General features: G+C 53.2%; 3 protein-coding genes across 3 annotated transcripts; all 3 read right to left on the reverse strand.

Moving 5' to 3' along the window:
* Nucleotides 1–57: 57 nt before the first annotated feature.
* On the reverse strand, nt 58–779 carry G6M90_00g107790 (uncharacterized protein; the record flags this gene model as incomplete). Its single annotated transcript, XM_014688578.1, has 3 exons — nt 58–167; nt 220–436; nt 486–779. 3 exons carry the CDS (start codon nt 777–779, stop codon nt 58–60), a joined length of 621 nt encoding a protein of 206 aa, XP_014544064.1.
* Nucleotides 780–4,396: 3,617 nt separating this feature from the next.
* gdh (NADP-specific glutamate dehydrogenase) lies at nt 4,397–6,152 on the reverse strand (the record flags this gene model as incomplete). Its single annotated transcript, XM_014688577.1, has 6 exons — nt 4,397–4,597; nt 4,678–5,252; nt 5,314–5,574; nt 5,636–5,685; nt 5,745–5,970; nt 6,044–6,152. 6 exons carry the CDS (start codon nt 6,150–6,152, stop codon nt 4,397–4,399), a joined length of 1,422 nt encoding a protein of 473 aa, XP_014544063.1.
* A 2,402-nt stretch (nt 6,153–8,554) lies between these two features.
* On the reverse strand, nt 8,555–11,976 carry pol3 (DNA polymerase delta catalytic subunit; the record flags this gene model as incomplete). Its single annotated transcript, XM_014688576.1, has 3 exons — nt 8,555–9,296; nt 9,347–11,163; nt 11,221–11,976. The coding sequence occupies 3 exons, from the start codon at nt 11,974–11,976 to the stop codon at nt 8,555–8,557; spliced, it is 3,315 nt and encodes a 1,104-aa protein (XP_014544062.1).
* Nucleotides 11,977–12,734: the final 758 nt, after the last annotated feature.

Genomic DNA, 12,734 nt, shown 5'->3' on the forward strand with positions numbered 1-12,734 from the left:
GATTTGCAGCCAACAGCTTGCCATGCTGCTGGCTAGATTTCAAAGCGGTAGGCACAACTAGGACGACGACCTTATGACATTCGGCGGCAGTTTTTGAACCACCGGATCTCCTATACGGACCACCGCCAACGTCACCTTGATGCATAGCCGGTCCGGATTATCAACCGCTGTCAACCAGTCAGTACAGACATCCCAACAAACGACAAAGACGAGACGTACCAGTATTTCCCGGAGGCGAGTAGCGAAACTCCCACCTGTTGCCGGACGCAAGCCTCACGCATAAATGTCCGCCCGTCACGTCCGCCCGCCCCTTAAACGCCAGTTCCATCTGGACCTCGTCCGTGTCCGGATTACAGCCGCGCACAACACCATACACAGCACGCGGGTCTCCACGCTCCGTCATGAACATCTTGGTCGTGTTGTCAAAGGCGGTATACTACCAGCGCGTTAGACCCCAACTTGCCCACATGGAATGTCAGACTTACTTCTCCGTTGATGACGGCCCGAATCGTCTTGCCGTTGCTCGGCTGCGTGATGACGCCGTCAACGAGCGTCAAATCTCTTGCAGACGCACCGGCCGGGCTCAGATACAGGTGCTGGTCGCCGCCGCCCGCCGCCCACTGGTTCAACAAGCGGTTGTGTATCACGGGGAAGGACGCATTCTGGACCCGGATCGCGAAGCCCTCTGCGATGTTATTGGGGAGCGCACCCGGGGGGAGCACGCACGCGAGTGAGGCGGCGGCCACCGTGACGGCGATGAAAGCACTGGAAAACAACATCTTGTCAAGAGGGGGATGATGTACTTGAGAGGCAAGATTCGATGTGGTCTCGTGCTCGGGGGCGAGATATATAAGCTGCAAGACGGGCTAGAAGCGCTGTTGGTTTCTTCTGTCCATGCAGCATTCCGCGCTTGGCCCGCAATACGAGATGCAATGTCACCGCCTAGGGGACAGGGTTTCTGCAGATAGTGCCAAGCAGTAGGGATGCATGGGCGGGCAGCGGTGATTCTGGAGCGACACTCAGAGTGCTGGTGCTCTTGTTCTGTCGCGGAATGGGTCGTCGGTCGCTCTGGATTGACGGAATAGTGGAACGAGACCCAGATTGAATCTTGGATTCGGGAATGGAGGCCGATACAGCTTCTGGTTGGTTGTTGATTTCTTCGAAACTTGCTTTGAAGTTGGTTGGGCTTTGAACTTCCTTTTGAAGAAATAGCTCATGTAGTATTCAGCCGCACCCGAGTTTCTCTATCGGCAGGTTCATAGTCTGGCCCGTCTGCATGTGTCTAAGCGCTCATGTCGTCAAGTGGTTGAAGAAAGTGGTGTGGGAGACGACGTTTCTGAAGCCAAGCTTGCCATCCAACGGCAGCATAAAAAACTGCCACATGCTCAATATGGGCGCATAACAATATTTTTAAGGCAGGCCCGTTTTTAAGAAGCCAAATCGTCAACCTGGACAGCTCGTCTGGAGTGACAGCCCGCCCAAACCTGGCCCGCATCATGTATATACAAGGCCGATTTATGCGTAAACGGCCCAGCCCGCATGGGCAAAGTGCACCTGCGAAGCGAAGCTGGCATCGGGCCCGCAGTCATACAGGCCATGTCGGACGGCAGGGATCAAATACTCCGTACGTTGATAAGCATAACTTCTTGCTGCATGATTCTCAACCGAGTTAGTCTGATCCATCATCCGATGCATGTTGCGAATAGTTTCCGGCAGTTTCCATGGTAGAAGCGTCAAGACCTCAGTCTACTCCGTATGTATTGGCCCCAAGACTTGGCCACTGCGGGTAACTCGGTTTATTCGATTAAACCCGTCTTCGCAATTGGACGGAAAACGGGATTTGGTCAAATTGATGCCTTGGTCCAAGACCTGAACCCCCGTCTTTCTCTTTGGGTCGCGGTAACCGGATCGTCATGCATCATGCACAATCCGAGCTTCTCCAAACTGATGCCAATTTCGGTCAGACTGCGTACGGGCGAAGCAGGAGGTAGGGAACAAAACCTTGGGCACTGTACGCCAACTGCGTGGCATGCGTGCAAGTTTCCATTACAAACGCCCAGAAAACCTGCATCTCCTCAACTCCGGTTTTCGCAAGAGTTGGCTCATCACAATGTCCATCCGCCACTACCGAGGCCGAGAACCAAATAAATAAACCCTTCCTGAATTCCCACCACTTGGGCCAGAAGCCCGCCATTCCAGTGACAGAGCCGTTTTCAGGGTCAACAAGAATATTCTCTCCCGAGAAATCCGCACACGCAAACATTATGCAGTAATTGTCAGAGGGCACGTTGCTATATTTAGCCGCCAATTCAGGTCGTGGACAGTCCTTGACAGGGGCAACAAGGAAGTCGTTGAACTCGGCAAGAGAAGCGAATGGTCCATGTAGACGTGTTGTCTGGTCGATGGTCATGCAGGACCTCCAGAAGGGTCCAATCCACCCAGAGCCAGACGCGCGAAGGCGGTAAGGCGGTGCGGCGGTTGTAGTCGGCATTCCCTGCCTCGTATCGTGTATGAAAATGAAAGAAACAAAGATGTAAGGTGTAGCTGAAGGTACCAACTCCTACCGACAAGGATACTCTTGATCGTGTTCCCACTTTCCACGTGGCTCATGACTATAAGCGGGTCGGTTCTGGCACTTGCAATTCACGATTGAAAATCCTGATACTACCATTCAAGACAAGTAAAAAGGTTCGCAGAGCTGCTAGTCCTAGTATACAAAACCTCTCCTCCCTAGACTTCTTGCCAACTTTTTTCTTTCCTTAGTCACCTTTTATCTTCATTTATTGGCATATTTTAAGAACCTTTATTGGTCTTGCTCATCTCTTGTATCTTTCTACACCACTTCACCCTCCCTCTTGTCTTAATCGCCTTGTGCCTCAGTTCTTTAACGGGATAACAGCTTGTTATTCTGTTATAGACCCTGTGGTCTCGTTTCATCATTGGCATCTGTTTAATACGACTTTCTGAGCTGTTCACACCGGTGATGAGACAGTGCCCAGAGCGGAACCCACTCAGCCAAGGCTGATAAAGCGAAAAAAAAAAAAAAAAAACAGAAAAAAAAAAATCGCCGGAATACCTCAGTTCTTTGAGGGGATAACAGCTTGCTATCCTTTTATAAACCCGTGTGATCTCGATTCATCACCTGCATCTGTTTGCTGAAGAAAGCTGACACCTTCTGAGCTGTTTAGAGCAGTGATGATACGCGTGCTATCCCTCCGAGGTCAACCTCGGCAGCCTGGAATGAAGCAGGTGGTGGCACCAGCGATGGTTTATATACTCGGGCCTTGTAGGATGGATTTTGGCGCCAACTCTGCAAGGTTCGGCTAGCAGACGTAGTAAATGCTACTGCAAAGCTTGACAGGTCTGGCTACACTAGCGATTTCGAATTGCGCAATGGCGCATGTTGGCCAAGATGAGCGAAATGAGTCAAGATTGGTATCAGGACGGACCGCGTCAGGCACCAAAAGTTCCCGGCTTCACTCTGCCAGACGCCGTGACGTCTTACTCTCACTCCCCTGTCGCTGACAGCAAGGACAATGCAGGAAACCATCAGCAGCCTGCCGTTCCGAGGTTCGACAGAGTTGGGCAAGGAGTCGGCAAGCCTGTCTTGTCCACTACCTATACGTGGACTGTTACAAATCTGTCGATTGTTCGTCTGTCAGCTTGGCCAGGTATCCGGCTGTTGCGCTATGTGGTATACCGCAGTATATGCGTGTATACTTGGTGGCAAGATGACTTTTGCCTCTGACTGTAAGTAGAGCCAGGCGTGACACCAACACGTCACGGCGACTGCTGCGCCAGATTTCCACCCAAGTCCGTGAGATGGCGCGCTCCATGATGCGCTTCTAGAGATGATGTAGACTATTTGTAATTTTTTGCCCACTTATTTAGTTGCCAACGGGTTATGCTTCACGCATCAGCGTCATGTACAGGCGGGCAATAGACAATACAGCTTCCCTCCGACTATTGATGCTTTCCCCAGAGCGGGCGGCCTCTCTCAAGTTACGTGCATATCCACGGGGACAATGACTACATATACTTGCCCTGGATGGGCCTTAGCTTGGTAGAACAAGATCAATTTGCACTTGAAAGGACCTCACACTCTCACACAAACCTGGCCCTCGTGGCAACTTCACACCATACGCTATAGCTCACTTGTACTAGCCGAACATGACGACGAGACACGGCACAGGCAACATGCATCATCATGATATCAATCTATTCCAAAACCCATCAAAAAAGCCAGCTGACAATCCAACACTGTCGGGAATCTCAAGCCACAATCATAGAGTATCGTAGAGTATCGCAACGCCATAAAAGTAAAATAAAAAAACTCCATATCCCAATCCCATGCGTGAAATACATCAAAAAAGGGCCACCGCCATGAATCAGGCACTCAGGCCCACCAATCGCCCTGGTCCTGCATAGCCTGCGCAACCTTGACAAAGCCAGCAATGTTGCTGCCGGCCACGAGAGAAGGCAGCTCGCCCTCCTTGGTCTCGACGTACTTTTTCGCCGTCTCGAGGCCGTTGGCGAAGGCGTTCTTCATGATGGCCTTGAGCTTGTCGTCGACCTCGTCGGCGGTCCAGGTGAGTCGCTATCAAGACAAGTTAGCACCGTCTTGCCCATCCAACACACAGAGAGAGAGAGATTTTCAGCAAAATCGGCACGACATACCTGGCAGTTCTGGGCCATCTCCAGCCCAGAGACGGCAACGCCGCCGCAGTTGGCCGCCTTGCCGGGCGCGTACCAAATAGCCTCGCCGCCCTTCTTGCGCCGCTCCGCCTCAAACAAGTCGATCGCCTCCTGCGTGCAGCCCATGTTGGAGCCCTCAGCAACAGCGACGACGCCACTGGCCACCAGAGACTCGGCCTCGTCCCTGCTGACCTCGTTCTGCGTCGCGCAGGGCAGCGCAACGTCCACGGCGCCCACGTGCGTCCACGGACGAGCGCCCTCGACGTACTTGTACCGCCCGGCGTGGTCAAGCTCCGACAGCGCGCGCCGCTGCACCTTGAGCTCGGCAATCTGATCGACGTGTTCCGCGGTGAAGGGCTTGTCGGCGGTCGCCACCAGCGAGCCCTTGGAGTCGGAGAGCGAGACGACCGTGGCGCCGAGCTCGATGCATTTGAGGGCCGCGTACTGCGCGACGTTGCCAGAGCCAGAGATGGCCACCTTCTTGCCGGCAAATGTACCGCGGCCGGCGTACTCGAGCATGTGTTCCACATAGTAGATGAGGCCGTAGCCAGTGGCCTCTGTTCAGATTCATCAGCAATCTCATTCAACCACCGAGCCGGTCGATGAGGGACAACTTACCAGGTCGGATGAGAGAGCCGCCCCAGCTCAACCCCTTTCCGGTCAACACGCCCTCCCAGCGGTTTCTCGCCTGTCGGTACGCGCCGTACATGTAGCCAATCTCCCGGCCGGACACGCCAATATCGCCCGCGGGCACGTCGGTATCCGCGCCAATGTGCTTGGACAGCTCGCGCATAAAGGCCTGGCAGAAGCGGCGGATCTCGCCGTCAGACTTGCCCTTGGGGTCGAAGTCTGCGCCGCCCTTGCCGCCGCCCATGTTCACTGCACAAACAACCCGTTAGCAAAGGCCTCAAGCCCGGGGTATCTGCCGGCCGTCACATACATCCAGTAAGGGCATTCTTGAAAATCTGCTCAAAACCAAGAAACTTGAGGCTGTAGAGTGGTCAGTGTGTGTCCCACGCAAAGCTCGCTCCACAGGGGCATTGACATACATGGACAGGTTGACGGTAGGGTGAAGCCGCAAACCACCCTTGTACGGGCCCAGGGCCGAGTTGAACTGCACCCTGAAGCCACGGTTCACTTGCAACTGGCCATTGTCGTCCTCCCACACGACGCGGAACTGAATCACGCGCTCAGGGATGGCGGCAACGGCCAAGGCGGTGCGGTACTCGGGGTGCTCGCGGAAGAGGGTGCTGTCCTCGAGGGTGCTGGCGAGCTCTACGCAGACGTTAGCCACTGATTCCCTCATGTTCACAGCCGTCTCACATCAAGTCGGTGGATGGGTGAATACCTTTGTAGGCTTGCTCAAACTCAGGCTCGGACGGCAAGTGGCTCGTGGCGGCAGCGGCAACGTGAGTGCCATTGCCATTGCCGTTGCCGTTGCCGTTGAGATGGGGCATCGTGTCTACTTGTTCTCAAAGAGGATATTGTATGAAGATTGATAAAGACGGGGATGAGATACGCGGTGACGGATGATGCAAAGGTGGTCGGGGGAGGGAGAGGGAAGAAGAGGGTAGGGCAGTTGGACCTTCCAACGGGACACAGCAGAACCTTATATGTTCATGTCCAACCCCAAACTCTTGATAGCTCCGAGTAAGAACACGCCGGTATGGCTTTACACACCCTCCCCCCCGCCCTCTCTCTCGGTGAATCGGAGCAAACAGCCACACACTTCTTGTTTGTGTCCCTTGGTGTCTTGAGCGTATCGGGCCGCACGCTCAGGGCATTGTCCAGGGTCCGCCAAGCTTTCCTGGACGAATATCCTGACTGGTGACCGACAGCGGTGGGCGCATCTCGAGCAGTGAGCACCCATCTTGTCCATCAAAACCTGTATGAGACGTTACCTCCTTCTCCTCCTCCTTCTCCCAACCGCAGCACCCTCCGAAAGTCGCTCGTCCCAAGTCGCCACGCCCGAAAGCCCACGCTGGCGGGCGACGCGAAATTCGGCAGCGAAAGGAGGAGGGGACGGGGGGCGTCTCCCGGAAGCAATAAGCTTCTCGCGCTGGATGCGTGGCGCACGACTCCATAGATAGATAGCCGTCGCCGTGGATCCGCACCAGAACGTCTTATCAGTGACGTCTCCATTCTCCCCATTTCCATGGCCGTCGGGTGCTCGGTATGGGAGGCCGGGTGATACCAGTAGTAGCACCACATAGTACTCCGTAGCACATGCATAATTTCATAAACGAGACAAGACGTGTGTGTGTGTGCGCGCGGCCGAGAAAAGGCGCGCAAATCACCGCAAGCCAAATGGCCTGGTGCCCGGTTCTCCATGGCGATCAAGGGCCTCATCTCGCATGCAGGCAGCCTGTCCCCGGGCGAACCAGGCAGCCACTGTCGACATTTCAGCCGCCATTGCTGGACAATGTAGCGAAACGTTGACTTGGCCCGACATTCGTGGTCGCACCGCGCCGTGTCACGCACTCGGACGCGGCCGCTGCTCGCAACCACTTCATCAGCTCACCATCCGTCTGTCCATGGCGCGTCCAGCCGTCGAGCTCGCCAATGCGCATTTCATTGTAAAACCACCCGACGAGTCACGGCCATCTGAAATCGAAAAACTTGGCAGGACCTTTATCTTCGCGCCCCATGCCCCTGCGTCGGTTGATTGGGCCTCTCCTGCACACCGGATTGGCCGCCTTACCTATTCCTGTTGACAGATTCGATTGCGTCTCCAGATTGGCGTCCCTGGGCTGCGGCCAATCAGCGCCCGCCCGACAAACAGATTAGTCTACCCAGGCAAAAAGAGCTTCAATCGTGTCTCTGGCTCCTTTTAGCGTCGGCCAGCTGCGCTCGCGTCGGGAATGCTCCGTCTCCAGACGCCATGAGGCATCCCTGACGAAACATCCGGATCCAGACGACTTTCATTCTGGTCGGTGCCCCCCCCACCTCGAGAGTTATTATTTCCTGAGGCAGCCTTCGCCGGTAACGGCCTCGGCCTTCCTGACACAGATCATGCCATCCCGACTCGACTCGACTCGTCCACGGGACAGCACACAACATGCCACAGGCGGTTCCAGATGGCAATAGCGCTGCACCGTCCTCTCGATACTGACAGCAGTGCACATGGCCATGCATCAATTCTTCACGAGGTGCGGCCTGGTCGTTTGCGTGCTTCATCTCCAGATCTGACCACATGCATGCACGTCGCCAAATGCGCCCCCACCACCCATGGAGGGTTCAAGCCAAGCCCAGGCCGAGGCACGCCATCCCATCATCATACACTTCCCTCAAAAAAAAAAAAAAAAACACCATGGTGCCATGAATCTGACGGTGCCCCTCTTTCACGAGTGATTTTCTTCATCCCACCACACAAAAAAAAAAAAAACCACTACGTCACTCCCTTCTTCTTCCGACTTGTTCCCCCTACCCATCGGCTGAAACGGCCGAGTCTGCCGGACCATGCCTCGTATGCCCGAGACAAGCGACATCGGCCTAGAAGACATGAGTTATCGCTTGCTTGTACTCGATTGAATTGAATAAATTTATTGCTCCTCGTAGCCGCACCCGCCATACCCATGCTACTTGGTCGCATGGCTGTCGCCAATGACCCTGAGGTCCTGCTCGCACTTGCGTCACCAACACCATCAGCACATTATGCACGCCACATCTGCCTGTCATTACTCGTCTCTTACAAAACTACTACTACAACAAGTTGCCGACGCAGCACAGCTTTCAATAATGTATGCAACACCAGTTGACATGTTTCGACATCCCGAGTGCCCTATCCCGGGCAGTGTTCCCTACTCCTCAACGCCGAACTGGTACAACCAACCAACCGAATAAAACACCCCACACGCTCTCACCACATGGCGGCCGGGTCCATGTCGAACCGCGACAGGTCCTTGCCTGCATCTTCCAGATCCTTCTTTGCCTTCATCCTCATGTAGAAGATTGGACAATCCTTACTGCTACAGATAACCTCGCAATGCATGCTGCCCTGGCATCGCTGACACTGCGTCCATAATCGGCCGAATCGAACCTCGAGATCCGAAACCTTGTCCAGAGTCCTCTTGTACAGTTCGCCCACCCTGGGAGCGCAGTCTGAGCAAACAGCCCCATTGCTCTCGTGCTTGCCTGTAAGCGGCTTCTTGCAGCCCATGCATGTCTGTGTCTTTTTCGCAAATTTCATCAGCCCACCCACCGTCGGTGCCGCCACAGATATTGTTCTCGTGTGATCTCCCGTCAGCAGCGTCCTCGCCTTGGTTTCGCCCAGGATAGGCTCGAATATACGTCCCAACGGTTTAGCTAGCTGGTTATCCAGGTAGTATTTGGTATCAATAGGCACGTTATTCTCGAGGACATAGAGGGGATCCTCCGACTTCTCAAAGTTTTTGGCACCAGCAGCTCCACGAACCATGACATAAGCAACGCGGTCTCCAAGCGCAGGAGCCGAACCAGCGTCACGCTTCTTCATTCGGTGAGCTAGTTCCACATGTGCTTGTTTGGCAGCGTAGTCGTCTTTTGTCAGAGCCTTGGTGATGACAAGCTTTGACATGTCCACTTTATTTTGTAACAAGTTGGCAATTGTGTCTTTGACGTATCTGGTGAATTGTTAGCTGGTTCCAGTAATACTGGCTTGGGGAGTACTAACTCTTGCGCACCACCAACATCCCGGTCAATCAGAATCATTCGGAGGACCTTTTCGATAACGGTCTGCACCAACAGACAGTTATCTCGCCGAACCGTCTCGATGCCCTTCGTGTCCATCTTGTCGTACTTCTCCGGCCTGGTCCAGTACAATCCGGCGTACCGCTTCTTGTTGATCAGCAGGTACGGAAAGTACACCTTCTCGAATTCAAGCTTGATTGGCTTAACAAACTTGGAAGACACATAGTGCGACGCTTCCTCGCCTAGCTTCATTGCCTCAGCCAAGTCCTTCGTGCCAAACTTGACCATGACGGAATCAGTATCACCGTAAATGACCTGAGCGTCGTGCGAGTATCCGTTGGCAATATTATACTTCTTCTCCACTTCATCTTTTGTCCTTTCAATCATTTGCCTGCCGAAACTAGTCGTACTGCTGGCAATCTCAAGGCAGGGAAGTTTTCCCGTCGTAGCGCCTGTCAATCCATAGACGGAGTTGGCACTGATCTTTAACGCGAGCTGGCGACCGTTCAATACAGCTTTCTTGAACGGGTCTGTTTCCTGAGCCAACTCGCGCTTGGCCTGTTTACGAGCGGTTAACAGTTCTTCAAGAATCTGCGCTAGAAGCCCCTTGCGTTGTTTGGTTGTCACGAAGGTGTCTCCGTTGGGTGTGACGATGTAATCTTCGTCTTTAACCAAGCCAAATTTTTCAATCAGCTTCTTGTCTTTTACCAGTGTGGTATAGCATAGATTGTGTGCCTGAATAATACTCGGGTATAGGGACGCGAAATCCAGGGTGGCAATAGGCACATCGTAATAACCTCGGACAGGTTCGATAACGGTGGCACCTTCATACTGCTCGTCCGAGGCATCAGCTCGGATATTAGGTATCACCAGTTTCTGTTCTAAAGCTTTGCGGAATAGCTGGCTCACAAACTTGATTTGTTGGCCGCGGGACAGTAAAAAGTTAAAGGGCACACCAGTAACTCTTGCCATTTCGGTATAGTTTTCCAGACATGAAAGCTTATCCATTAGTCGTTGTGGAAGATATGCGTCCTTTAAACAGTAGAGGGCTAAACGTCGTCTTGATTCTGGAGTACCGTTAAAAAGTTCAGTGATCATGGTGTGGTGCACATCTTCCTTTTGTTCGCCCAAAAAATGTGCGCACACAGAGTTGAGAGTATAACTTCGAAGATGATGATCTCGTTGAATCAATTGAAGTAAATCGAGCTGCAGTCGCCCGTTGGTGTTGGTGGCCTTGGTGTCTCGATTACCAATTTGCTTACTCGAGAAATTTGTCTCCTTGACCCTAGACGGAACGCTGGGAAGACGAGACCAGTATTCAAAGCCACTGACTTTGAGATGCTTTGCTCTCTCCAATAAATAAGGAAAATCGAAGTTGGCAATATTGTACCCAATAATAATATCTGGATCGGCTCGAATTAGGAACTGCTGCCATTCGCTCAACATCCTGTCTTCCTTCTGATACTCTAGAATCTGCGTAGCTACAATGGAGCTTGTTGTATCCAGGCAAAAGACATTACGAATAAATGGCTTCTTCTCTCCATACTTTGTGACGACATTGGCGATTTGAATGACCGGGTCCTGGTTGGCTTCTGGGAAGATGCCTTTTCTGCCAGCACACTCGATGTCGAAAGATAAGATACGAAGTGGAGCCATCTTGGCCCATTTGCCTTCGGGTTTATGAGCAATCAAGTCGAGATATGGGACTTCCGCTTCGATCTGGCAGTTGGATTGTCTGAGGTTTTCGGGGACTATCTTGTATCGGGCCGCTGGCGCTTCGACCCATGCCATGCCTTGGACCTAATGGCACTTGGTTAGTTTTGCGCAAGTATTGCCAATATTCGCTTCAAATCTCACCTTGCAGTCCACCATGAATCGAAGGACATATTGGATATTGTCATATGTCCTGATGCCTTCTGTGACTCCCCACATGCCTTTCCAGTTCGCATTTCCACTTTCTATAGTAGAGCGCACTCTATTTATAAATTTGGGGTCCGTGACCGTAACTTTGAGATAGGCGTGCTGCTCGTTGCCCGAGAAGCCATAAATGTCTTCTCTGAAAAGTAGGGCGACCGAATGAATAGCGGGCTGATGCTGAGCGACCTGTCCCTCAAGGAAAGTCTTGAAATTACCGACATCGTGCGGTTGAAATAGAACCGGAGCACGGACATAGAGGTAATGTTTAAAGTCGGTGACGTGCAGCATCACTGAATAGCCTTGTTCCGAGACGCCGAATAACTTGACAGTCGCTTTGCCACCATGCAAGGTTCCTTCTTCAGCTTCAATAGACTGGAAACACAGGCTATCGCGCTGGGGCTCAAAGTCGACAACTGGTGGGCGGTCCCATGCCTGATCCTTCTCGGCATTGCTGCGCTTCAGGTCTGAGATGTCTTGGCTCAGCTTCTCCAAGACCTCGGTCTCAAAGGCACTTTTTGGCTGGCTCGATCCAGGCTTTGCCTTGGGATCTCTTTGGAAGCCTGTGAATCTGGCCGCCGGTGATGATGAAAAGATATCGGTCCTACGCTTTTTGGCTGAGCCTGGCGTTGATGGCGGAATGTTCTGGCGGGTGCCTGCCTCGCCTAGCACCCGCTTCTGGGGCAGGACTGAGGTCATGATGGATGCGACGTATGCTGTGAATGAGATGTAGCCAGGTTGCTTGGACCTTCAGATCAATGCCCTGGTGAGGTCTTTGGCTGCACAGTCAGTCAATGGCAAGGTCGCATGTGGTGGGATTGCTGGCGAAGTACTCGTAGTATGGGGGCATTTTGAGTGTCCACGAAAACGCGTCTCGAGACCGTGACGTGACGGACCCACGTTAAGTTTAATGGTTTGGCACGTGACTTGGTGCGACGTGAAAGTGCCGCCGTGTCAGGGAGGCGCCAAAGAGGTAGTACTAGTACGGAGTACGTACTCCGTACTGGCCCCGCTGTTTCCCTGCTAGCTCCTCTATGTACCGAGTACGGATTAGCGTGGTCAAGCTGACAGACAACACCAGGTACCGTGCACATGGCCTGGTCCTTCCCTGTCTGCCGTGGCAGCTCCTGCTCATCCCGCCTGTCACCTGTCCACAATCAGCCAACACGGAAAGGCCAAACATCCAAGACCTTGCTCACAACCCATGTCACGGATGCACAGGCTCGACAAGAGACAACAACGTTGGACGGCTGTGTGCCAATCATGTCGGCCGGAGTCCCTTCGGAGTTTTTGAAGCGTTGTCGAATTCCTCATTCCCGATAATTGTCGCTCTCCCAAGCCTCGCCAACTTACTCACAAAGCCAGCTCCGTCCGCATTCATGCCACCCGCGCCCATGATCAGCTTTCACCCCCATTTGCTGCTCCTGGCCAACGACGAGTCACAAGCTCAGCCCGAC

Source organism: Metarhizium brunneum, chromosome 7 (assembly GCF_013426205.1).
Source record: "Metarhizium brunneum chromosome 7, complete sequence".
In the NCBI taxonomy this organism is placed as follows: Eukaryota; Fungi; Ascomycota; class Sordariomycetes; order Hypocreales; family Clavicipitaceae; genus Metarhizium; species Metarhizium brunneum.